Source organism: Mustela erminea, chromosome 3 (assembly GCF_009829155.1).
Source record: "Mustela erminea isolate mMusErm1 chromosome 3, mMusErm1.Pri, whole genome shotgun sequence".
Lineage (NCBI taxonomy): Eukaryota > Metazoa > Chordata > Mammalia > Carnivora > Mustelidae > Mustela > Mustela erminea.
This window is the reverse complement of record NC_045616.1, coordinates 123,491,697-123,516,407: the sequence shown is the minus strand read 5'-3', so window position 1 is coordinate 123,516,407 and position 24,711 is coordinate 123,491,697. Positions and strand designations below refer to the sequence as shown.

The following is a 24,711-nucleotide window of genomic DNA, read 5'->3' as shown; positions in this document are numbered from 1 at the left end:
ATCACCTGAGACCCATCTCATCTTACTTAGAGGAGCCATGGCCCTAATGTTCATTGGGAACAGACCTGGGAGTCCATGGGATGTGGTAGCAGGAGCCCTGAGCTGGGGTCTCATTCAAGTCTCGTCTACTTGCTGTGTGGGCTTCAGCAAGCCCCTACCCCTCTCTGGCAACCAGAGTCCCAGCTGTAATATGGGCGGCTGGGCCTCAGGGCTTTTCTAGCCCTGATGCTCTGTGTCCCAGACCCTGGCCCCAAAGTGTCCTCACCCCCCTGCGCCACAGCCTGGCCGGGACAGTTAAACAGTGTACAGCATGCTTTTCTAGGACACTCTGCTTCCCTGAAGCTCTTCCCTTGTTTCCTTTGCAGGTGATCTGTCAATAGCAACCAAGAGCAAAACGAGTGAAGACGTCAGCCAGGCCTCCAAGTACAGTCCGGCCTACTCCCCGGACCCCTACTATGCTGCAGAGTCCGAGTACTGGACCTACCATGGGTCCCCCAAAGGTAATGTGCCCCACAGAGGAGCCTGGACCCGAGCCTTGTCACCCACGCCAGGGACACAGGGTTAGGACGGCAGCCCCCTCCTTCCACGATCGTTGATTTATTCATTCATTTAGCAAACATGTACTGAGGGCCAGCCTTGGGCTCTAGGGAATCACTCGAAAGCAAAATAGACCAGGTCCCTGCCCTTGTGGAGGAGATCTAGGTTCCGGCTGGAGAGGGAGGTAAGGCGCAGGAAGGAGGTGACACACGAGAGGTGGGAGGCGATGGCAGGGGCGTGCTGTCTAGCCTGCAATGTGCCGAAAGCTTCTCAAAGTAGACACTCAGCTGTCCCAGGAAGAGTGGTGCAGAGGTGGGCCAGCAGAGGACAGAATCACACCTGCAAAGCCCCCAGGTGGGAGGGCAGCTTCCTCTGGAGGAAAGGAAAGACTGTCAGCTTAACAGGGGCCAGAGAGAGGGGGAAGCAGGTGAGGGATGAGGGGCCAGATCCCACGAGGCTTCGTGCCCTAAAGCAAGGATTTGGGTCTCTCTCCTGAACAGTAGGAAGCCACTGAAGGTGACAGGGTCAGGTGTGGGGGTTTAAGACCTCACTTTGGCCATGAGGTGGAAAGCGGTTTGGAAGATAGAAAAGGCAGTTTGTATGAATGGAAGACTTTCTTAGACACCCTGCTGGGGTCTTCATGGTCCTTGGGAGGCCATCCCACCCAGTTGGGCATCTCGAGCTGTTTCTTTCAAGCACAGGGAGTGCATTTCCATCAAGCTCCTTTTTGATTCAGCACAAAACCTGTCCTAAATGAATGTTCATTCTGAGCAAATCTTCACAGGAGCTCAGAGATGGTCCCTTCCTTGCCCTCAGAAGAGTCTGCATTGGGAAAAGGAGCTAAGACACAAGCACAGCTACCCCCGAGGTAGACAGTCTGTCCCTGGGGTGGCTCCTTTCTCAGCCTGGCCCTGCCCCAGTCATGGCAAGATGAGCTCCAGCCCATCTAGGCTTCTGTCTTACCCAGGACAAAAAGGACGCCTCTATCCCACCAGCAGCAGCCAGAGTCCCAACATCGAAACTCATGAACCATGTTAGGGCAATCAGTTTCACCTGCTCCTCACACCCAAGAATGGGAAGGGCTGCTGGGCCCCTCCATACAGGCGACCCAGGCAGAGGGGTGGTTTCCCAAAGTACACTCGTTCAGGGCCACTCGGCTAGAAAGGAAGCCCCCACCTGTAGAGGCTCGGCGTCCCTCTGTGCCCTCTGTCAGGGGCAGGCTGAATGAGGAGCACAAACAGGAGCTGATCCTAGCTGTCCTTTGGCAGCGGCCCGAGCCAGAAGGTTCTCATCTGGAGGAGAGGAGGAGGACTTTGACCGCAGCATGCACAAGGTAAGCAAGCTTCACCTGGACGAGATGAGGGTCTGATGATCACTTGCTGGTGACTGAAACCAAATTCAAACCCACTTACGGTAGAAAAAAGAAATATGTAGCTTTGCATAACCAGAAAGTCAAACAGTAGGAGGAGTTTCAGGTATGGCTGGATCCAGCTGCTCAGCAAACTGCCTTAGGAAAGCTGTCTCTCTCTTCTCCTGGGCTGGCTCACTGCTTCGTTGGCCTCACGCAGGCTCTCCATGCTGGCAAGTGGCTGCCGGCAGCTTTCATGCACTGCTGGTTAGGAGTGGAAAGTGGTATGGTTTGGAGGGTCCTCAGAAAGTTAAACACAGAACTACCCTATGACCCAGCCATTGCCCTCCTGGGGATTTCCCTGGAAGAACTGAAAACCAGGCCTCAAACAAGCACATGTCCTTGATCTCCCCAGAGGCACTAGTCACACGGGCCAAAAGGGAGAAGCGCTTAAATGTCCATCCGCCCACAAATGGAGACGCAAAATGCAGTACATCCGTATAATGGACTGTTAGCCAGACATAAAAAGGAATGAAGGATGGGTACAGGCCACAGTGTGGACAAACCTTGAAGACATTATGTTGAGGGAGAGAAGTCAGACACAAAAGACCACATATGGGATGATTCCATTTATATGAGATGCATGCACAGAATAGGCAAAGCCACAGAGCCAGACATAGACTGGTGACTACCAGGGCCTGGGAGGGGAGGGAGAGAGGGAATGACAGTTTACTGGGTCCAGGGTTAATTTGGGGGGGCAGGTGGCTTAAAACTGTTTGGAACTAGACAGAGATGGTGTTTGCACCAAATGCAACTGAAGTGTTTAGTCCAAAGTGGTTAATTGTATCTGATGTGAATTTCACTTCAATAAAAAATGTTTTTAAAAAGATGTGTGCTAGGAACAACAGCTAGAGTCCCAAGGAAGACCCTCTCAGGCACTGCTGGAACCTTCTGCCCACCTGCCATGAGCCACTCAGGCTTTGGGACCCACCTCCCCTCCCCAGCCCACAGGACCACTTGTGGAAGAGAGGCGAAGTCCCAAAGGAAGCTGTGAGGCCGTAGGGAGGGAGGGACGCTGGGAAGGCAAGAATGACAGGTTCCCCGGAATCTGGCCACCCAGCCTTTGTCCTTAGCCTGTTCTGTTTCATGTTCTCTGCTTCCTTCCCACTTCCTCTTGTTCCTCCCGCATGTCCAGCTCCAGAGCGGAATCGGCCGCCTCATTCTGAAGGAGGAAATGAAGGCCCGGTCCAGCTCCTACGCGGATCCCTGGACCCCACCCCGGAGCTCCACCAGCAGCCGGGAGGCCCTGCACACGGCTGGCTATGAGATGTCCCTCAATGGCTGTAAGCTCTACCCTGGAAGTCTGCCGGGCTGGGGGCACTTCCTCTCAACTCCCTCAAAGAGTCTGAACTCCTATGGCCTTGCTTGGGTCTAGCATATGGACTTGGTGAGGTGCTATATGGGGCACTAAGTAAGACCATATTCTGCCAAGAGCAGGCACTTGTTTCTTTGGGGCATCTGAAAGCTGTGACTTGAAGTCAGGTTCGGTGCCAAGGAAAATGTCTTCTAATTGTCTGAATGGCTCAAAGATATAAGGGACTGGCTCTTGAGGTAGTGAGCCCCACATCACAGGAAGTAAACAAGTGGCAGCTTGGTACAAGAACTCTGCCCAGAGATCCTCTCATTTGTAAACGTCTCCCTGTTTCTGGACAAACACACGCTTCCCTCCTTTTCTGAACCCTGTGAGAGTCAGTCCTGCTGGGAAATCCTATCTCAATTCCATGAGATAGATAATCCTTATTACTCTTGGTCCTCACAAAGACTGGCAAGTAGAAGGATTATTATCACCCACTTTATAGACGAGAGACCGGAGTTTACTACTTGTCCGAGGTCAAAATCTGGTAAGTGACAGAGCCAGGATCAGGTCCAAGTCAGAGGGACTCCAAGGCCATAAGCATTTCCCTCTTTACTGTACTGCATCTTGACTTGAGCTGAGACGGAAGATGATGGTGATGGTAAAGACAACAAAGCCAGTTTCATTGAGGGTTTTGTATGTTGTCGAACACTGTGCTAATACCTCATGGTGTTATGTGTCTTATATTCTTCCCAATAACCCTATAAAGGAGACACCATCCCTCTCCATTTTACTATGAGAAAAACCAAATCATGATTAAGTTATGTATAGAAGTTATGGCAGAGCCAGGCTAAATTGATGAGCCTGTTTCCCTGTTTGACCACTGAGGCATGCTGTTTTCAGTCCCTGGCTCTGGGCTCTGTGCAGTGCACCAAGGCGGCTCAAAGTCCAGTTCTGTTCAATAGCATCTGTATAGCAGATACCAGAGAGCACCTGCTTGCTTTGCACCAGGTGCTCGAGGCAGGGGAGAGAGGATGCAGTACAGGTGCGGCAACTGGAAACTGACCAGTGAGAAAGGAGGTAGTGAAGGAGGCTCCTCCTCTCCACCAGCTAGGGTAGCCCAGCAATGGGAGCCAGGTCTGTTTGTCCCCATGAACTTTCCACCATGTCCATCTGTCCCCCTGAAAGCTGATCTCTGGCTTTTTTCTCTTGCAGCCCCTCGATCCCACTACCTTGCTGACAGCGGTACGTTCCGCCTGCCCTACCTTCAGCCTCTCACGTCCTGTGACAGCCAGAGCCCAGCTGGTTGCAGGTCCCCTGTAGCTGAGATGTCCCAACATAGTCCTGATCTCATATGGTCCACTCCATTGTGTTTGTCAGATCTGGGCCTCCATCTTTGGCCCTGGAGCCAGGGTTGCCATACCCAACAGATCCCAGAGAGAAAGAACATGTGTCTCTTCCACCCACCTGACAGTCTGCCTGTTTGGGCTCTGAGACCAACTCCAAATCCAGGGCCTTTGTCGAGCCACCTGTGGCCAGGACACAGGGGTTCATCACAGGACCATAGATGTGTGCAGGGTGAGGCCAGGAGACTGTAGGCATGGGCTTTGGGCGGGCCTGGAGTTCTGCCCCAGCGAGGCATCCCTGAGATGGTCAGTTGTTTGTAGAGCAGGGGGAAGAGCCTGTGGCCTCTGCCCCTTCTAACTTCCCACGGAGTCGGGGAACAGTACTGGCCATGTGCAGCTGGAAGGCCTCCGGGAAAGGGACCCCTGGCTTGGGACTCCTGGGAATTGTTTGGCTATTTCTTTTCAGACCCCCTCATCTCCAAATCCGCCTCCCTGCCTGCCTACCGAAGGAACGGGCTGCACAGGGTAAGAGAGGCTGTGCTGAGACGTCGCTCCCAAGATGTTGGCAATGCCGGCATTAGCTCCACACGCTCAGAGCCTAGACATGACTTTGGCTCACACAACAGATATTTGTTGAAAGCTTTCATATACTCCGGGTACTTGGAATACATCAGTGACCCCTGCCCCTTGGAGCTTCTATTCTTGTAGAGAGAAACAAAAAGGAGGTAGTAAATAGTATGCGAGTCACACTAGAGAGACTGTAGAAGATAATAATGTGCTAAGGAAAGAAAAAAGAAAGAAAGCAGGATAAGGATTGGCAGTTTTGGGCAGGGAGCAACTTAAAATTTTATTTATTTATTTATTTTTAAAGATTTTATTTATTTATTGGAGTGAGGGCGTGCACGAGCAGGGAGGAGGGGCAGAGGGAGAGGAAGAAACAGGCTCCCTGTTGAGCAGAGAGCCTGATGCAGGGCTCGATCCCAGGACCCTGAAATCATGACCTGAGCCGAAGGCAGATGCTTAACCGACTTAGCCACCCAGGTGGCCCTTGTGATTTTAAATGGAGCTGCCAGGGCAGTTTTCATAGGAAAAGTGGTACTAGAGCAGCAAAAGAAAGCATGAAATGTAGTTCACCAAGAAATGACTATTTATTGAGTCCCAAATGCATGCGAGCCCTAGGCACCAGGGATGTGGCCGCGAGTAAGTTCACCCTGACTTGAGACCGAGGCTGCTCTGAGTAGGACCACGTCCCATCCATCCCGGGGCCATATACAGGAGGTGGGGGAGTGCTTCAGGGAGGCAGCTGTGAGCTTGCTCAGGCCAGCCCTGGCTCTGTCTCCCCTGCAGACACCCAGCGCAGACCTCTTCCATTATGACAGCATGAACGCCGTCAACTGGGGCATGCGAGGTGAGTGCCAGCCTCTCCTGGGACTCGCAGCAGCTTTGGGCGCCCTGCTCATAACTGTGGCTTGACCTTCCACCAATAGTCACTACAGATTCTGGCCCCCATGCTGGGCTCCGTCCAAACCCCCCGAGTTCCCACACTCCCTTTCACTTCCCATTCCCTCCCTTTTCCCCTCCTCTTCCCTCATCCTCTCGAGTCCCTGGCCTTGGGTGATCTCCAGGCCATCTGTCCCATCTGGGTTCCCAGAGCCATTGCAGAGTCGTACTGCCGAGCTAGAGTTGCCTGCCAGCCCCGGGTGGAGGGAAACACTCAGAGCCAAATGTACATTGTTCCCGGCAAACGTTCCATGAGCTTCATGCTCTCTGCCAGTGACACTCCCCTGCCGGCCTCCCCGCCAGCTCCTACAAGCAGGCTCAGGCAGGAGGACAAGCTTACATCAAAACACGGGGGGACTCCTCCGGAGGATGGAAGACCTTGCCCAAGTGCTTCACAATCTCAGAGCCTTCTTAATTCTATTCTAATTACCTCAAAAGTCATTTTTGTTCTAAAACCCTGTATCTGGCTCAGTCCAACCCCTCTCTCCAGCCATCCGCTGTGCTCCTACAAGGCTTGATTCAGGGTGAATTTGACAAGGAACCTCTAAGACCAAGACTAGTGTTGTGATGCAAAGCAAAAAGCCAATGTATTTCCATTTTGTGTGTCTCTCTTTTCTCTCTGCAGAGTACAAGGTAAAGGAGACACAGAGACACTGGGGGTCCCACCACAGATGCTGCTACACTGGGACCCAGCAGGAAGATGTCAGCACTATCTACTCAGGGAAGGGATATCAAATAAATAACCTCAAGGTTTCTCTTCAGGCCAGCATTTCCAGCCCCTCTTTGGCCTCCTTTCCCTGAATTCTGCCCTATCTTTCTTGCCCACTAAAATCAGACAATTCCCAGTGGGCCTCATAGACTTTCTGGAGGCTTGCCAGTCACCAGACATTAGACATTTACAATTATGAGGCCTTATGCCACGTTAATGTCAAATACCACCAAGCTCATTCCTGGCAGTATTACGGGACTCGGGTTTTCCCTTTGGAGAGAGGGTGCCTTGAGGTCGCCAGGCAACCCCAAGGAGAACAGACACAGCCCTTCCTTCAGACTTTCATTTCTGGCCCTCTCTGGGGAAGGGAGGATGCCCAGACACAAATTGTGGCTGGAGGGACCAGCCCACCGCCTTCAGCCAGCCTGGTGCCCCACCCCCACCCCATCCTCTCTCCTCAGATCTACCCTTATGAACTGCTGCTGGTGACCACGAGAGGAAGAAATCGGCTGCCCAAGGATGTGGACCGGACGCGTTTAGAGGTGAGTCTAGAAAACTCAGCAGGAACCTTTGGGTTTGAAGGGATTCTAGAAGTTACCTGATGTAACCCAGCTTGGGAGGTCCAGCAGAATGAAGAGCTTTAAGGTCATGTAGCTTGTGGAAAAGAGCAGAGATGCCAACCTGGTGTCTTTAGCCTAAGACTAAACATTGCTGTGCTGCCTTCTCAATTCGATTAGCATCTGTGGCGCACAGCTATGTCCTGTCCTACCTGATGCGTCTATAGACATAAGACAAGAGCTGGTTTTGGTCCCTGCCCATGGGGGCCTGCAGGCTGGTGGATAAGAAAAACACAGCCCTGGTTTCCTGCAGGATGGTACAGAAAGCTGGTGCTCCCTGTGGGGATCATGGGGCAGTCAGCACTGTATACAAGATAAAAGCATAAGATAATCTCACAGCAGAGCCCAGTCCAGCCCTGGTCCTGCCATCCCTAGGCAGTCAGCTGAGCCCAATAACAACCTCTCCAAACCGTAATTCTTTCCTCTGTGGAGAGGGGCAGTTGTGTTCCTTCAAGCCGCCAGTGAAGTAAATGAGACACTAGCCACAGAGCCCTTGGTACAGAGTCTTGTGGTCTCCTAGGTGCACAGACTTTGAAGGAGCAGGTTTGGGGTGGAGAGGGGAAGGAGAGCATCATGATGAGCAGGAAAGCATCAATCAAGCACAGAGGGAGGGCTGAACATGGCATGGGGCTTTCCAGCAGTCCGCTCCACTTGGCCTGGCATTCCAGGCCCTGGGCCCCTGATCCTAGAGCACACTCTGCCCTTTCTACCGTGCCTCTCCCTGCCTGTCCCTCTCTTAGAAGACCCTTCCCAACTTGCCAGCCTCCTCATTCCTCAGGGCCCCCCTGTAGAGATGCCTGTGTCCCAGAGCCCCCCAGACCTTCTTCCCAGGAAGCGTCCCTCACCCCTCCTCCAGCCTCGCTCAGCCCTGTCTTGGGAGTGGAGATCAAGCACCTCTTGTCCTTCCTTTGTATCAGATCACTGGGCTATCCACTTCCTCTGTGTGACAAAGATGGTCAGTCCTCTACCATGAGGCCTGAACCAGGGGAAGTACTGGAAAATGTTAAGTTGAATGCAGGTTTCTAAGAGAGAAGGTTCAGCACCCCTTGGGATGAGCATATCAACCACCGTTCACCTGGCTGCTAAGAATTTGTCCAGAATAAAGGGTTGGGGCGGAGGGAAGGGAATGTAAGCAAGCCAGGAAGCTCTGTGAGTCCTTCCGGGTCAAGCATGCCGGGCTAGCAGCCTAGCAAGTGGGTGATTATCCCCACATTTATAGCAAGGGCCTCCCTCACCATCTAGCAGCGAGAAGCTGCCGGTGCTGAAGGGGACAGCTCCCAGGGCAGCTCAGTGGAACCTGCATTGAGGGATGGAAACCTGCTTGTTTGATCCTGGAGGACCAATCGCCCTCTTACATCCTCCAGGACTCCCAGAAGCTCTGGCCAGGGAAGGGTAACATCCCCTAAGAATCAGAAGCCTCCTAAAAATACCAGTACTGCGCCTCAGCCTAGACCAGTGAAACTGCAATCTGGGGAAGGAGCTCAGGCACTGACTGGTATTTTTCAGAAGCTCCCAGGGATGTCTAACAGGGAGCCTGAGCTGAGACCACACGCCTACAAACACTGCTCAAGGACGGGACTGAAGAGCTCCTCAGGGAGCTAAGAGTGTAGATTGTCTTCACCCAAAAGATATGGATTACAAGCCTGTTATATAGACCAGGTCCTGTTCTAGGTGCTTGTAGAACATCAGCGAATAAAGTAAGGTGCATTCTCACTTGAGAAGACAGACCCCAAATGACACAAATCTTCTAGAACATGGAACCTAGTAGGGCTGAGGGGAGAAGTAAGAGGAGAGCAGAGAATTGGAGGTTAGAGGGAGAGGTAAGTGGCCGTGTCAAATAAGGTGGTCAGAGCAGATCTCCCTGCCTGACCGAACAAAGACTCAAAATAGGAAAGGGAGTTAGCCATGCTTATATAAGGAGGAAGAGCATCCCAGGCAGAGGGAGCAGCCACTGTGAAGGCCCTAGCAAGTGGTGAGTGTGGCTGGGTCAGTGAGCACAGGGAAGAGGTTGAGGGGGGAAATGAAATCAAAGGAAATGAGGATCAGACTCCACCATGGGACAGATACATAAGATCGTTACAGGGGTGAGAGTGAACAGGCTCTGAGTGCTTCCCGAATCTGGGCCATTGTCCATGACCCGCACTATCTCATTCACCCTCGATGTATCCAGGAGGTAGGTGCTAGGATGTTCCCACTTTCCGGAAGGGGAAATCGAGGCTCAGTGGGGTAAAGTAACTTATCCAAGGTCACACACCCATATCTGCCTGGCTTTAAAGCCTGTGTGCTTCACCTTTATGCTTTCAAGTCTGTGTAGAATGTCAAAGGAAAAGTGCTGGCATTGGGTGCTTTAAACTCACAAGAGAAAGGAGGATCCAGGTGGCCCTTCACAGAGGTAGAGCAGAAGTGCCCCGGCCTCCTCCAGGGTGAGGACACCATCCAGAGGTTGAGTCAGCCATTCCTTGGCAACAAAACTCATGAAAAAGATTTTTGGGCACAGCAGAGAAAATGACCTAGAGAATCAATAGTAACCCCATCACCCTCCAATAAAAAAAGAACAGATGAGACTAACTGACAGTCCCCCTCAGTCTTTACGGTGGAAGGAGCCGAGAACAGAACTTGCCTGTGTCCACAGCATTTCTCAGCCCTCGCTTGAGAGCAAGCGAGACAAATACAGACACGGCCACAGCGCGGACGAGGGAAGGCACTGTCTGGCCTGGCAGGGGCTGAAGGGGTCCAACAACCAAATGTGATATGTGGATGCTGTTTGAAGCCTTATTCAAACAGCCAAATCATAAAAAGACATTTTTGAGACAATGAAGAGCATTTTATTATGAGCAGGTATTAGGTAATTGTGAGGAATGATTGTCAGTTGTTTTTAAGTTTGCTCATGCCCTCATGGCTACCTAAGAAAATGCCCAGTAAGGTCTGCTATCTCTGGGGGAGACATATAGGACCCTAGAGAGGCAGGAATCCACACAATGTCTAAAGTGTGCTTTGAAATACTTCAGCAAAATACAACAGGTGAAGGAAATGTGACAGACTCTTGGTAACTATTGAATCTGGGTAATGGGCATGGGTGTACACTGTGCTGTTTTCTCCTCTTCGAGTATTTTTGAAATTTTTCATAATAGAAAGATTTACTTATGAATTTTTAATGGGATTGGCCAAGGGGGCAAACAGAGTGCACTGTGTTTGCAAGCCGAAGGCCTGGCCTTTGGTCTCAGCTCTGCTACTCACCCAGGCTCCTTTCTTCCCTCCCTGCCTCTTGGTTAAGTTAGTCATTTTAACTCTTTGACTTTTGGTTTTCTCATCTTTTTTTTTTAAGGATTTTATTTATTTATTTGACAGACAGAGATTACAAATAGGCAGAGAGGCAGGCATAGAGTGAGGGGGAAGCAACCCCTCTGCTGAGCAGAGAGCCCCATGTGGGGCTCGATCCCAGGACCCTGAGATCATGACCTAAGTCAAAGGCAGAGGCTTTAACGCACTGAGCCACCCAGGCACTCCGGTTTTCTCATCTTTTAATTAGATAGAAATAATGTCCGATTTTCAAAAGGGTTGGAAAGATTAACTGAGAAAATGGGGGCAACCATACAGTCATGGGCATGGCAGAAAAGCAATGCAAGGAATTGCTGGTGTTATTAAACGCTCTCAGGTATTGAAAAACCAGCTCAAAGCCTCCAGCAACCAATGATATCTATCAAAAGTATCAAAGTTACCTTTGCTTCAAGATCCGGAAATGTGACCAAAATATTAGTTCACACAGGTGAGAGAATTGGCTCATTATGGTGTGGCCATATACCTAATTCTCAGGGAATCTCCTTCAATATTCAATGAGCTAACATGATTGCTACCAACAGATCGTCTCAGGGATTCCCGTAGGTTTTCAGGGAGGATATATACCCTACATATCTCTCTTGAAACAGAATTTAAATTTTTATTGTGAAGAATTTCAGACCTCCAGAAAAGTTGCAAGAAGAGTGAAATGAACATCCTTCTACCCTTGGCCTAAATGCGAATTGTTAACATTTTGCCACATTTCAGGTGCCATAGATTTCTAACTGGGAGAGCTTTTGACAATGTATCAACCTTAAAGACTGTTTGAAAGGGCAGGAGGAAGAACAGGCAGAAAGGAGGGGGGAAATCTGCCAAGGAAGGCAGAACGATGTTTCATTATATGGTATATTTGTTTTCATGTAAGATAGATATGAAAGGACATTTCAGTGGGTAGAAAGTAGGAACAGCAGGTTTTATTTCTCATTGACTGGAAAAAGGAATAACCTTCCAGCTCATTTGTAAAAAATAGTAACAAGAGGAAGTACACCCTAAAATCATGGCCACACCCCCTTTTACTCCCAAAGTTAGGAAGAATCCTATTAATTCATACATATTCTGGGGCACAGAATGTGGACCGGTGAGGTCCGCCAGGATGCATCGAGAGGCACTTAGGTGAAGCCAAATTCCCACCTAAGTCCGGGCAGGGGAGGCCCCCACAGACCAGCTACAGAGGCCCCTCCCGGGAAACGTCCTTGCACACAGTCTCGCATTCACCAACTACTCATCCCACGCGTCCGCAGGTCTGTGCCAAGCACGGCACAGCCGGAGGAAACACCCAAGGTCTCCTTCTGCCAGCACCTGCCCCCAGTCTCCACCTGTCGTCCTCACGCTGTTCCCTCTCTGTGCCCTCCCACCTCCCTTCAGCGCCACCTGTCGCAGGAGGAGTTCTACCAGGTCTTCGGCATGACCATCTCGGAGTTTGACCGGCTGGCCCTCTGGAAGAGGAATGAACTGAAGAAGCAAGCCCGGCTGTTCTAGGCAGAGGCTCTATAAATATATATGCATTTATATAAAGATACATGTAAAATCTCTATACTGAAGCTCGGTATAATCCTCTCTTGTGTAATGGGACACACTGCCAGCCATGAGACTTGCTTTTCTGTACTGTCAGGCAAGCCCACGTCATCGAGATATTTTTATGCTCCTTACTTTCTCTTTTCTAAGTGCTCTGGGGTTCGGGAAGGGATTTGAGGAGACTCCCATCCTTTTACTGGGGATCCTTTTTATACTGAAACATCTGTCCTAACCTGAGTCCCCCAAGGTCCAACTCTCTTTCCTAAAGGAGGTGCCTGAAGAAGTCTCTCTTCTCTCTGCTTCTCGGCTCTCTCCCCAGTCTCCAGGGTGGATGCTGACCAGGCAGTTTCCACACCTTACTGGCCCCAGAGGGGCCCTCCCACGGGAGGATCCACAGTGATCTCCCAAAGTCACCGAGCACCATGGAGAGCCCGTGAAGAATTCTCCCACCTCCCCCAGTTAGGAGTTCGGTGCTCTCTGGGGGTGATGCCCTTAGCTGTGTGGGCCTCGGATCTACTCACTACAGCAGCAAACAAAGTGGTTCGGGCCTGGGCCTCTCTGCAGCTTCTCAGTCCTCCTCCTCCTGCCCTTGGCCCTAACTTCTCCCTTGTCCAAGTCACATGGTAGGAGGAGAAAAGTCATTTCCCTTCCCTCCAACACCTCCAACTGGTCCCTTTGCCTGGCCCCGATGTGGAGATGAGAGGGAAGGCGTGGGAGCCGGCCACGGGAGCCGGCCACAGGAGCCGGAGCAGGGCACCTGTTGGAACTGGAGCTGCAGGACCTTTTGCAACCCTCCTCTCACCCTCACTGCCCCCAGCACCTCCTAACCCTTCCCCCCTTCAGAGGAGAGGCCCATTATTACGCCTTACTACGATCTATGTGCCTGACAACTCAACACACCACAGGGCTAACTTTCCCATCACAGCTCCAACAGAACAGCTAGACAACCTCTAACTCCCCTCCAAACATAATACAGGCCATGTCCCAAAGAAAGCTGCCTGGTCTACATCTGCAGGCCCCTGGGCTAGAAGGGCAACCGAAGCTGTCCCTCACCAGTCAGTCATTGGCTCCCACTGCAAAGTTGGCCATGTTTCCTAGGGGAAGCCTTTGGAAGAATGGCTGCTTATGGAATTCCAAAATGAAGCATTTGCCAACAGTGCGCATGACCACCCTGGATTTCCCCAGCGGCTGCCTTTCCTGCCCTCTGGCCTTCTTGAACAGCGATGAAAGCTTGACTTTAACTTCTCTCCTCCCTTCCCCCAAACCTTTGAACCCCGGCCCCCAGTTGGCTATGTGTGGTGGGGTCTGTTCCTCCCTGGAGATGCCTTGATGTAGATCATGTTGAGGTCACGGAGGGAAGACGAAGAAGTGGAAATAACCATTATGACTCTCAAGAGGCTGGTGTCGTGACCTGGCAAATAGAGAACTGACTCCAATCCAGCGAACCCTCACTGAGCCCCTGCTGACGCTGAGCACCTGCTGTATCCTGAGCACTGAAGGGGGGAGGGAGGTGGGGACACTGAGATGATCAGCACGGGATCTGGACTGGGGGCCACGCCTGCTAGCACTGGGTGTCGTCGGACATGGACTCACATGTGATGGACGTAAGGCAGGAAGTGATGGAGATGGCGTGAGAACGTGTTTGTGGGATTACCGAGAGAGCAGATGCAAGTTGGTGCAGACCAAGGAACTTTCTGGAAGAGATTGCATTTGAGCGACGTTCAGGAAGGATCTCTGTAAACTGAGAGGAGACTGTAACTTGAAAGGGTGACAGGGTGAGGGGTCAGAAGGGGGTCTAATATTCTCTCACTTAAAACATCAACCCTCTCTGCAACTCTCCTTTTGGCCAGTGTCTTTCAACTGTCCTGACCCTTTAGAAATGTCCCCAGCCAGACGCAATCATTGAAACTGCCTCATTATCACCGGTGGAGAACTTGGCAAGATGAAGGGCTTTTGTTATTGTTGTTGGGTATTTTTGTTTCCCATAAAAGCACATAATTCCAACCCAGACCCGTGTCCTTCTGTTGTTTCTGGTATGAGTGGAAATGCGTGATATGGGAAGAGGCTGAACCATGCACATTTTCCAGAATAAAAAAGTCTAGGGAGCAGCTCTCTCTTGGCCTCAGTTTCTCCTTCTGTAAATTAAGAAAATTTGACAAGGTAAGCATCACCCAGAGTGTGTCCTGCAGAACACGGGGTTCTGCAAGACCATGGAGGACATGCCAACAAATATGGCTGTGATCCAGAAACTCACCAGAATAACAGTAGTTTGCTACTAAGTACTGACAGTGTGCCGAGCTCTCCACTGAAGACTTGGCACCCATCGTGTCATGTCAGCATCTGTAACAACCAAGAGGGAGGAAATAAGAATAATTCTTTGTATCTCACGGATGAGGAAACAGCTTTCAGGAGGACTTATAATTACCATGATGGAGCCAGAAGCCAACTCTAGCCTGTATGGGCTTAGAGAGACCAGCTTAGCCCCTCTTAGCAGTCAGGATGCTATCAGCTGCAAGGAGCACCTTCTTAAGAGTGATTAAACAAAGAGAGTCCATATTGTCCTGCACAACTGGGAATGCAAGTGCAGGGCTAATCAATTCAGGAGTTCAGGGATGCCACTGGGGGCCCAGGCTCTCCATATCTCTCCATTCCCCCATCCTCAGTACAGTGGCTTTTGTCCCAAGATGGGACACCTCATGTTTGCAAAAATGGTGCCATGGCTCCAGGCATTGTGTCTTCACACCACAGCAAAATGCAGGAAAGAAATTTCCCTTTATGGGTCTCTTTTGACCACTAAACTATCCCAGAAGACCTCAGTAGACTTCTCAGGTCGTACCAGCGCAGCTAGAGAAGAGGTTCATGCCCTTGCTTGCACAGAAGGCTGGGAAGTTGTGTATTTGGCATTTTGAGCCTTGATAGTGGGTGGCAAGTGCTGTGCAGAGAAAGAAAAGAGACGGGAAGACAAGGAAGGGCCTCTGGATAAGTGAATCACAGTGTCCCTGCCACAGTCACTGTCCCTGTCCTTAGAGACCCACAATGTACATTGCCAAAATGTCCCACAAAGCTCTATAGTAGCTTTGTTTAATCCAAAGTTTCACAAACTCATTGGACATAACTCTAAGAAATGTGAGACTTACTCTATTTCTACTGTATGTCCTATTTCTATCCTAAGATAAACACTTATCTTCTGACATCTTTGAGATGTGACTTAAAAGTATCTCCTTTCCTGACCTCCCATCATATGAGTCTTCTAAGAATTATCCCCAACATGGCCCCTCCACCCAGGTGGCTCAAATGTACAAAAGGACACTAAAGAATGCTCCTTTGCTCCCTGCCTACACACACACCCAGCAAATACTTACTGAGCCTCTGGTGGGGGAGGCAGGAGCACTGAAGATTCACCAGGGTGTAAGGCAGTATGTGCTCTCATGAAGCTCTGGCCTAGAGGAGGGAGCAGACTGTAGGTAAGCAACAGCAAAGGAGATGACACAGAAAGATAACAGCTGCACAGACAACAAATGGAGCACCAGAGAGGGGAGCAGAAAGGACAGGCTTCACATACTCACTGAAGGATGAAAACGAAGTATGGAAGGGAAAAGTATGGGTGGGGGCACTCTGAGCACAGAGAGAGCATGTGCAAAGGCACTGTGGTTGGTGAGAGTTTGGTGTATTTGAGGAACTGAATCCTCCAGAGAAGACAGGGAGGAGTGAGTGAAGGGGAGAATGAGACTGGAATAAGGGAGGAGGGGAGGGGAGCCTGGTTGGCTCAGTTAAGTCGGGGGTGGGGGGGGGAGGAGAAGTAGTGAGGAGGGAGGCAGGGTCCAGAACATGCAGGGAGAGTGAATGCCTCTCATTCATTCAGGCTTTGTGGACATTGTCTGGATTGCACTGTGGTTGCTAACCCCCCAGATGCAGGAAAAATTGCCCTGAGCCTTGTTCCTTTGGCTGTGATCCCGAACCAGCTGCCGTGGAGTCCCCTTGGGAGTTTGTGAGAAATGCTGAATCTCAGGCCGCACCCCTGACTTACTCGATCCACATCTGTATTTTACTAAGACTGCTGGGTGATTCACACACATAGTGAGGTTAGGGAAGTGCTGCTCTAAACCCTCCTCCTTTTATGGACAAGTTGCCAACACCTTGGAGCCAGCCTTCCTGAAGTTGGAGAAGGGAACCTTTTCGCCCTGCACATGACCTTTTTGAACCACTGGGGGGCAACCTCACATTAATAAAGCAGAACAGAAGGGGGAGAGTGCAGAAATCACAGAATGTGAGAGCTTAAAGTCAATACAATGGCCGCTCTTCGCAGCCACGAAAGCAGGCTCCCTGAGCATCTGAGCAGAGGAGAACAAGCAGCCAGCTCGCCTGCACTGGGGCCCGTCATCCTCACCAGGCCCCTGGAGCAGAAACGTGGGGCTAGCTGCGGAAGGGGTCAGCAGCTGCTGCTGGCCACTGAACAGAGCCACACATGGAGAAGAAGGGCTTGAAGTTCAAGGAGGGGAAAGCCTTCTTGCTAAAATCCATAGCAATGAACTTCACAGAACCATGCCAACTCCGTGAATACCCCATGTGGAATTAAGTTGCTTCATTAAATGCTTCATTTCACATCAAACTTCAAGGTGCTCAAAATCTTGCCTCCACAATGACAAATACCTACTTATATACTGAGCCAAGAGCTGCTGCCAACCCATGCAAGAGCCCTGGAGTGAGACTTTCAATAAATAAAATCCTGAAGCTATGAAGACGAGGGCCAGCCTCTCATTACTCCCAACCCCAGGAACCCACACCCTCTTCACCTGCCCTGATCCAAGATGGTGGGCAAAGGAACACAGACGGGAGAGAGTAAAGGCTTGCCGTCTCTCTCTCTCTCTCTCTCACACACACACACACACACACACTCACACGGTTAGTCCTCGGGGCAAATTAAGGCCAAGTGTGCAGAAGAATTAGGTCAAAAGTAAGGGGACATCTATGCCCATGACCAAAAGTGTTTCCCAAATTTTGGTTGCTCAAACACAACCTTCTCAGCTGTCATCAGATTCTGGTCTTAATGGCTATTTGCCTGATATTTTTCTTTCCATTGACTCATACCTGATATCTCTATTTTAAAGCAATATCAGGGAAAGTATGGATTTATAAGGACCAGGGATACGCTTTTAACACAAATGCAAATCAATTGGTAACTCCTCAGATATGGTGGCCTGTGTAACACCAAAATCCATCCCACATTTCCAGCAAGAGTCTGAATTCTGTACTTTGGGAATTTCTCTGACAGAAGTGGGAGGGGAGAAGCTTTGTATTCCCTCAGTTTCTTCAGGCTGACTGGGCTTTAAGGAGCGGAAGGGAAAACAATCAGAAGATGCTGCACAGAGAAGAAACCACAAGCTACTTTGAAAATCAAGCAGGGTCTGACTGACCCCTGCCCACCTCAGAGAGCCAGCCAAGACTCTCGTACCGCTGGCTGCTTCCCAGGGGTTGGGCAGGTAGGAGGTCCCCGGACCTTGAAAAGTGTTCATTGGATAGAGTTCCTTCCCTGCCACCCCAGGCTGTAGAGCCTTTGTTTTTGTGGGCATCATGATGAGCTTCAGCAGGGACATCATGTCTCCCTGAGTGCTACTCCCAGCCTCCCCATTTACTGTGCGTGGGTTGTGGGCTACCCTGTGTCACCCCAAAATTCCTATGTTGAAGCCTTAACACTCAGTACCTCAAAATGTGTCTGTATTTAGAAGGAGAGCCTTTACGTGAGGCGCCTAGGGCAGCCCCTACTCCAACTAGCCTGGTAACCCTATAAGAACAGGAGACTGGGACACACAGAGACACCAGGTGACAGGAAAGCCCATGTGAAGAAGCAGCAGGAGGGTGGCCTTGGAGGACACCTTGAACTTGGGCTTCCAGCCTCCAGATCTGTGAGAAAATAAATTTCCATGGTTTAAGCCCCTCTTCCCCCGCCCCCCCGCCCTTCCTCCAGTCTGTGGGATTTTTTGGACAGCCCTAGCACACTAATATACCACGTGAAATCAGCTTGCAAAATAGGAATGAAAAACCCTACCCCTGGGTAGGGTTCATGGCAACATTGTGCCGGGGTGGACTTACTTCACAGGACGGTAAGGGTGGAATGGTGTACTTCAGGTTCAGTACCTGACTGCGAGGCAAGGGGCCTCCTGACCGCTGGGCTTCTGTCGCTTTCCTAGATCAAGTTGTTTACCCGGACTACAGTGCCCCCTCTGGCCAGTTCTGGAACTGCATGAAAAGAGGACTGACTCACCAACGCACTCTGTCCCTCTAAGGACTGGCAGGCCTTCAGCAACGTGACCTCCTCTGCCACAGACTGGGACAGACCACCTGAAGGTGAAGATGAAGCAGAGGAAGGACGAGTCAGGAGCTGGAGACAAAGTGGAGACTGCTCTGTTTGCCAGCCTCATCCCTTACGCTCCCCAGTTACCCTCTGAGTGAATGAATTCCTTTTTTGGTTTAAGCTGGCTTGAGGTGTGATTCTGTCACTTGCCACCAGAGCAGTTGTGACCAGTACGCCGGCTCCTAGAGGAAATTAACCCTCACAGGGGAGTCTCGAGTGAAGTCTCCCAAACCTTCTTGTGGATAAAGAATGTATTGTCCATCTAACTCAGAGACAGGGTCTTTACTCACCTGGACCAAGAGAAACTGTCCTGAGCAATTTGTCCTTTGAACAAAATAGCGCACTGTTTACCTTTTTAAAAATATACACACAAAATTCTACTGTGTGTAACAGTAGCTGGAAGCTCTGTTAGCCTTCTATTTAAGAATACAAGGTGTTGGGGTAGCTGGGTGGCTCAGTGGGTTAAAGCCTCTGCCTTCAGCTCAGGTCATGATCCCAGAGTCCTGGGATTGAGCCCCGAATTGGGCTCTCTGCTCAGCGGGGAGCCTGCATCCCCCTCTCTCTCTGCCTGCCTCTCTGCCGACTTGTGATCTCTGTCTGTCAAACAAATTAAAAAAAAAAAAAAAAAAGAATACGAGGTGTTCTTGCAGGGAAGGCAAAAAATCTGGCAGAATCTATCTTTTCCAACGTTTTGATTTACATTAGACCCCCTGCAGGGGGCAGCCTGGGCATGTGGCTGTGATTTCAGTATCCCCTCGATTTCCAGCAGCATCTGACCACCTCTGCAGAGGAAACCCATGTTGATTACAAGAATAACTCACACTGACAATGGGGCAGGCACCGGATTGGGCCCCTGACTTATCTCATTTAAGCTTCTGGCTACTTCTTTTACCCTCCTGTTACAGATGAGGAAATTGAGCTCTAGATAAGTAACTCTCTCAAGGTTTCACAACTGTACATAGCAAAGCCTGAACCTGAACTCAGGGATGTCTCACCCTGAAGCCCATGATTTGGCCACTGTACAACAAATCCCTCCCTCAACAGAGTGAGAGCTGAATTTGGAGGACACTTCTCTGGGCCAGGCCAGGCACCAAGCACGTTACGTACACGGTCGCACTGCAGGTTCACAAGCCCCATGAGGAAGCTATTGTTAGCCCCCAACTTTTCGATGAGCCATTGAGGGTTCAGAGAGGTTGAAGATTGTGTCTTGGATCTTGCTCTTCCCCAGTGTGTCCCACAAATGGCAGAGAATGACGTTATGGAGGCAGGAATGTGGCTCCCATGACATCACGTCTGAGGTCCTGGGCACCACCCCTGGCCCTGCCTCTTGGGCCTTGTGTGCTTTGGGTTGTAGTTTCCGTAACTGACCAATGAAGAGACCATCTCAGCTAACATTTCCGGTTCCTCTCTGCTCTAAAGTTTTTCTGGATTTCCAGGATTCAGAAATTCCCTTTGGACTTCTGCAGCCTGGTCTCATCCTGCAGCATGGATGTGAAGATGGGGCACACAGGGCAGCCTTTCAGAATAGAGGCAGCCCCTGCGGCAGTGTTAGGGGCTGGGCCTTACCTTGGGCCGTCGGGGTGGACGCACCCAGCTGGACAGACTCCCTGGAAGTCTTCATGAAGCCATATTCTGCCTCGAGGTTCCACAAAGGTAGCTGTGGGCACCATGAAGACCAGCTCACAATGTTTTCAAGCAACTGTAATTCATTACCAACCTTTTTAAATCAAGAGATTTTACACTAAAATCTGGATTTCTGGGTTTTCCAGAAAGGTTTAAAAGGGTCGCCTCTTGGGATCCATGTTCCTGCTGGCCACACCGGCCCACACAGCTGGCTATTGGCCCTTCTGAAAGCACAACAGGGCTCTCCTTGGCCACGGACCCAGCGCTCCCCCGACCCCTCACACATGCCCGTCCCCGGGCTGGCCTTTCAGGCTTTTCAGGATGGGAACCTCACAAACGGAGCCAAGAGAGCTCTTGTTTTTAAGAAAGGACCCGGAGACAGGGGACAGGTTTCACGCAGCCTTTGGGCATAAAAACAAAAGCTCTTTTCCTCCAAACATAGCCAGAGCACTGGGCTCTGTTCACCACTGAAGCCGAACCTGGTGGCCCGGGTGCAGGTAGGAAACCGGTTCCAGGGAACGGGAAACAGAAAGTGTGACGGAAGGAGGGATTTTTAGCCATGAAACTCCTTCTCTTTCTCGCTACAGCCACCACCCAGATCTCTATCTGCTTTCCGGGGCCCGGGGTGGACCAGCAGACATGTGTCATTTCCCTGGGTAGGGGCCATAATGGCAACATTGTGCCGAGTGGAACAAGAGAAGTTTTCATCCAGCCACCAGCCCTGGGCAGACACTCGAGCAGGGGGCTCTGTGGCTCACTCTGCACAAAGGAGCTGGGGAGAGGGGCCCCAGGCCCAGGAGAAGCTCAGTGGGCTGGGCTGCCTGCCTCCAGCAGCACGCAGTAAGGCAGGGACGCAGAGACCAATGGCTTGCAGAACACCTCACTGCAATCTCATCTCCCCCTGCAAATAAGTGAGCAAACAAACACTCCCAGAGGATCAAAAGCACCCTCCAGGACGTGTGCATTCAAGGAAGCCCAGGAGCCCTTGAGCAATTACTCACAGACTCACTTGCCAGTACTTACTATCACTCACTAGGTGCCGAGAACTGCACTAGGCTGTAGGGGTTTAGTGGGAAATAAAACACGGCACCCATCCTCGTGCTGCTTGCAATCTGGGGGACCGGGAAGAGGCAAGGAGAGAAGCAAGAAGGAAATGAAACATTGGTGACCCAACCAAAGAACTGAGATGCACAGAGCAACAGAGTCAGTTTAAGAACCCAGGTCTGAACACCCGACCTGTGGTTTTTCTGACTCTTCCCAGAGTCTCCTGAGCTGCTTGTCTGTAATGAAAAAGGGGGTCTGTGAAGAAGGCACCCAGAACACCAAAATAAGGAACTTGGGCTCTACACTGAGGGCAGAGGGGGCCAACACATCTTTTTACAGGGGATCTGATTGGAGTCGTGGAACATTCACTTTGGTATCCGTGGTGCAAACAGACCTAGAGGCAAGGTGACAGGGTAGAAGGTGAGAGTATGTTTCTTTTGCTGGGACGCAGAATCTTTAGCCTCCAAATTTTTCATTCCCAGGTCTTCCCAGCTCCACCTGATAAGCTGAGAATGAGACTGGGGAGTATCATTTGTTTTCATAAGACTGGGAGCATGGGGGAGTTGAAAGCTTTCTTCCTGCTATTGTTCCCAGGATCAAATTTGATATCTTTTTACAGAGCCCGGAGCTCTCCACACAGAACGCTTTAGACAGCACCAGACAAATCTAGTACAGAGAGAAAAAAAAATCCTCTCTGAGGGTCGCAGTCATGCAGAGACATGGGAAGGGAAGGAGGAAACAGAGCATCTACAACCTCCGTCCCAGTACTTCATTGGCACTTACCACCCCACACCCCCCAATCATGCCAAACCAAACGGCTTTGCAGGCACGTCCTGCTATCTTCCATCTCTGTGGCTCTGCTCCTACTGTTTGCTCTGCCTGTCATGTAATCCCCCACTGTGGGCTCACCCAAATATCAGCCATCCAGCGCTGCCTCCATAATTAGCAAGAAGTCCTCACCTTGTCTTGATGAACTTGAAGAGCACTTTATCTCTCCTCTGGCCCTTTTCACATAATAATCTGTTGCTCATTCATTTTGTACATATTTAGCTCCTCTACGGGACTGTAGATTCCTTGAGGATAGAGCCCCTTCCTACTTCGTGTTAATTCTCCCTAAAAGAACTTGCCCAGAAAGCAACACATATTCCTAAGTGAACTAATGAAACGTGGTGTTGTTTTTATGGTGATGATAGACCCCATTAAATTAAAGGGACAGAGAAAAATAAATATATATATATTTTTCTCTTTATATATATTTATTTTTCTCTGTCCCTTTAATTTAATGGGGTCTATCATCACCATAAAAACAACACCACGTTTCATCAGTTCACTTAGGAATATATATATATATATATATATATATATATATACACACACATATATATATGTATATGTATATGTATGTATGTATGTATGTATATGTATATGTATATAGTCATTCCTCGCCGGGGGAACCCACAAACAGGGTTTCTCATTCCATCATCCTGACTGCAACCAAGCTGTAGTCAACTTAGTCAACAGTGCCACCCAGTGGGCATTATGAGTAATTATCTAAACCAGAACCACCCGCCGCCGCAGACAATTCTTTTCCTTACTCCTTAGCAGAACTGCACATGAACTGTGTTCCTCCACCTATACATTTTCTCCAGTTCACAGCTCAGTTAATCCTACTCCATAAATTATTCCACAGATCCATATAAGTTATCCTTATCTCTTTTTACTTTTCTGTCCCAATTCTCTGAGGAACCTCCAAGGTCCTTGAAAGTGTCTGAAATTTCTTTTAAAAATCTACCAGACTCCATCTCTCTTGCCAATTGTTATATTTTATATTATTTTATTCTTTCAAGTGAAATATTATGTTTTTAAAAGTATTAATGGGCTGGCCTAGGAACTTAACTGCCATTTACAGCCTTGTTTTCAAGGGTTTCAGAGTTCCAACAGTGAACTTAGGGAACTTAATCCACTTGTAAATTGTTGGTTGTCTGCTTTAGAATTTAAACTGACCTTTTCAAATTGGAAAAGTAGGCAGGAACAAAGAGGAACTTGGAAAATAATAATGGCTCACATTTTTATAGCTATTTATGGTTTATAAAGTGGGTTTGTATCATCATTTCATTTGCCCTCTCAACAGCCCTACGAGGTCAATAAGAGGTCTCCCCAAGCACAAATGAGCAAGCCAGGCTTACGCACTTTATAGAGCAAGACCTCACACACAAGTTTTCAGACTCAAATCCTATTGTTTTCTTCAGTACACCACATTTCCTCTGCATGTTCACACATACACACTACAGACAACACACACAATTTTTTGAAGACAGCATTAATTACAACTTGCCCATAAAAGCCATGGAGAAAAGACACCCAGGCCAGGAAGTTGCAGGATTCTCTTTCCCAAGCTGTTCCTCCTCTGTCTGCCTCTGCAAAGGCATTCCCAATGCCAGGATGTTCTAAGTCAAAGGAGTTCCCTAATCAAAACTGAAAACAGAAGACTTGGCCCATCTTGGGGAGGAAGGTTGTCTAGGAGGACAATGGGCTTGGACTTCACATTATAAAAGGTTGTCAATTTAGACATTTGATATAGTCTGTAAATGAGTTGTACCTGCTTTCACAGAGATAACACTAACAGGATGAAAGAAGTCGACATTCTTCATACACACTTAAACTTAAATCCCACTCCTGGCCCAGCCACACTGGCCACAGCAGTATTTATTCTATATGCTCCAATAATTTTTGGAAAGAGCACACTTATATTGCACTAGCATACAAAAGTATGCTGAACGCATTCACTTCCACACCGCTGTACCCCTCCGTTTTGATATTTCTTCACCGTTAATACACAAAAGTTCCAGAAGTTGGAAATATCCCAAGCTCTGCCCACCTTTTAATCGTCTCTGTCCTTGTCTTTGGCGATCTTCCTTTTTGGAGATCTTTATTATTCCGCTCTTCTCTCACACCATTATTGACGCTGCACCCGCCTAGCGCCCTGTCCACTATCAGCACTAGAAAGTGCTCAAGCAAGACCCGTCGAGTAGAGACCATAAACCCAGAGTCAGGAAATGAGGGGCAGCTGCAAGGAGAGGTTTTGATTCCCCTGGGGGTGGAGGGACGGAGAACAAGATCTAACAGTCTGGGCAGTCTGCAGATGGAATGGGATGGAAGGTGCGACAGTAAGCACCCCCATCCGCAGCCCAGTGCAAGCAGAGCGCAAGACCGCGCGGGCCGGGCAGGGGTGGGCCGCTCCGGAGAGAGAGCGCGTGAACCTGGCAGTGGGTCCCCGGCCCACCGCGGGAGGGGCGCGGGGGCGTGCGCGAGGCAGGGCGTGGCGTGGGTGTGTGCGGGACCGGGGACACCGACCGGCCGGCCGCCCAGGGGGCGAGGCGTGCTCCGGGTCTATTCCGGGAGCGGCGTGGAGGGCGGGCGCGGGCGGGCG

The 24,711-nt window shown here is 50.1% G+C and overlaps 1 protein-coding gene and 1 long non-coding RNA gene across 8 annotated transcripts in view; one reads left to right on the top strand and one right to left on the bottom strand.

Annotated features, from left to right (window-relative positions):
- The window catches only part of ABLIM3 (actin binding LIM protein family member 3), a 109,361-nt gene extending 95,470 nt beyond the window's left edge, over nt 1-13,891 (top strand). For 6 of the 7 annotated variants that reach the window (XM_032337376.1, XM_032337375.1, XM_032337374.1 and 3 more), the window contains 9 exons: nt 366-500; nt 1,806-1,870; nt 3,081-3,228; nt 4,455-4,484; nt 5,052-5,110; nt 5,933-5,993; nt 6,711-6,718; nt 7,256-7,336; nt 12,113-13,891. In XM_032337376.1, coding sequence (XP_032193267.1) covers nt 366-500; nt 1,806-1,870; nt 3,081-3,228; nt 4,455-4,484; nt 5,052-5,110; nt 5,933-5,993; nt 6,711-6,718; nt 7,256-7,336; nt 12,113-12,226 — 701 coding nt within the window. In that variant the 3' untranslated portion in view covers nt 12,227-13,891. The remainder of the gene's footprint in view (nt 1-365; nt 501-1,805; nt 1,871-3,080; nt 3,229-4,454; nt 4,485-5,051; nt 5,111-5,932; nt 5,994-6,710; nt 6,719-7,255; nt 7,337-12,112) is intronic. The other variant, XM_032337373.1, reaches the window with a different exon arrangement.
- A 91-nt stretch (nt 13,892-13,982) lies between these two features.
- On the bottom strand, nt 13,983-24,704 carry LOC116586872. The gene is made up of 5 exons (XR_004284180.1): nt 24,160-24,704; nt 20,181-20,271; nt 18,525-18,601; nt 14,517-14,602; nt 13,983-14,397 (listed from the first exon to the last, which is right to left on the bottom strand). It is a non-coding gene; the product is annotated as an uncharacterized LOC116586872 (long non-coding RNA).
- Between the last annotated feature and the right edge of the window lie 7 nt (nt 24,705-24,711).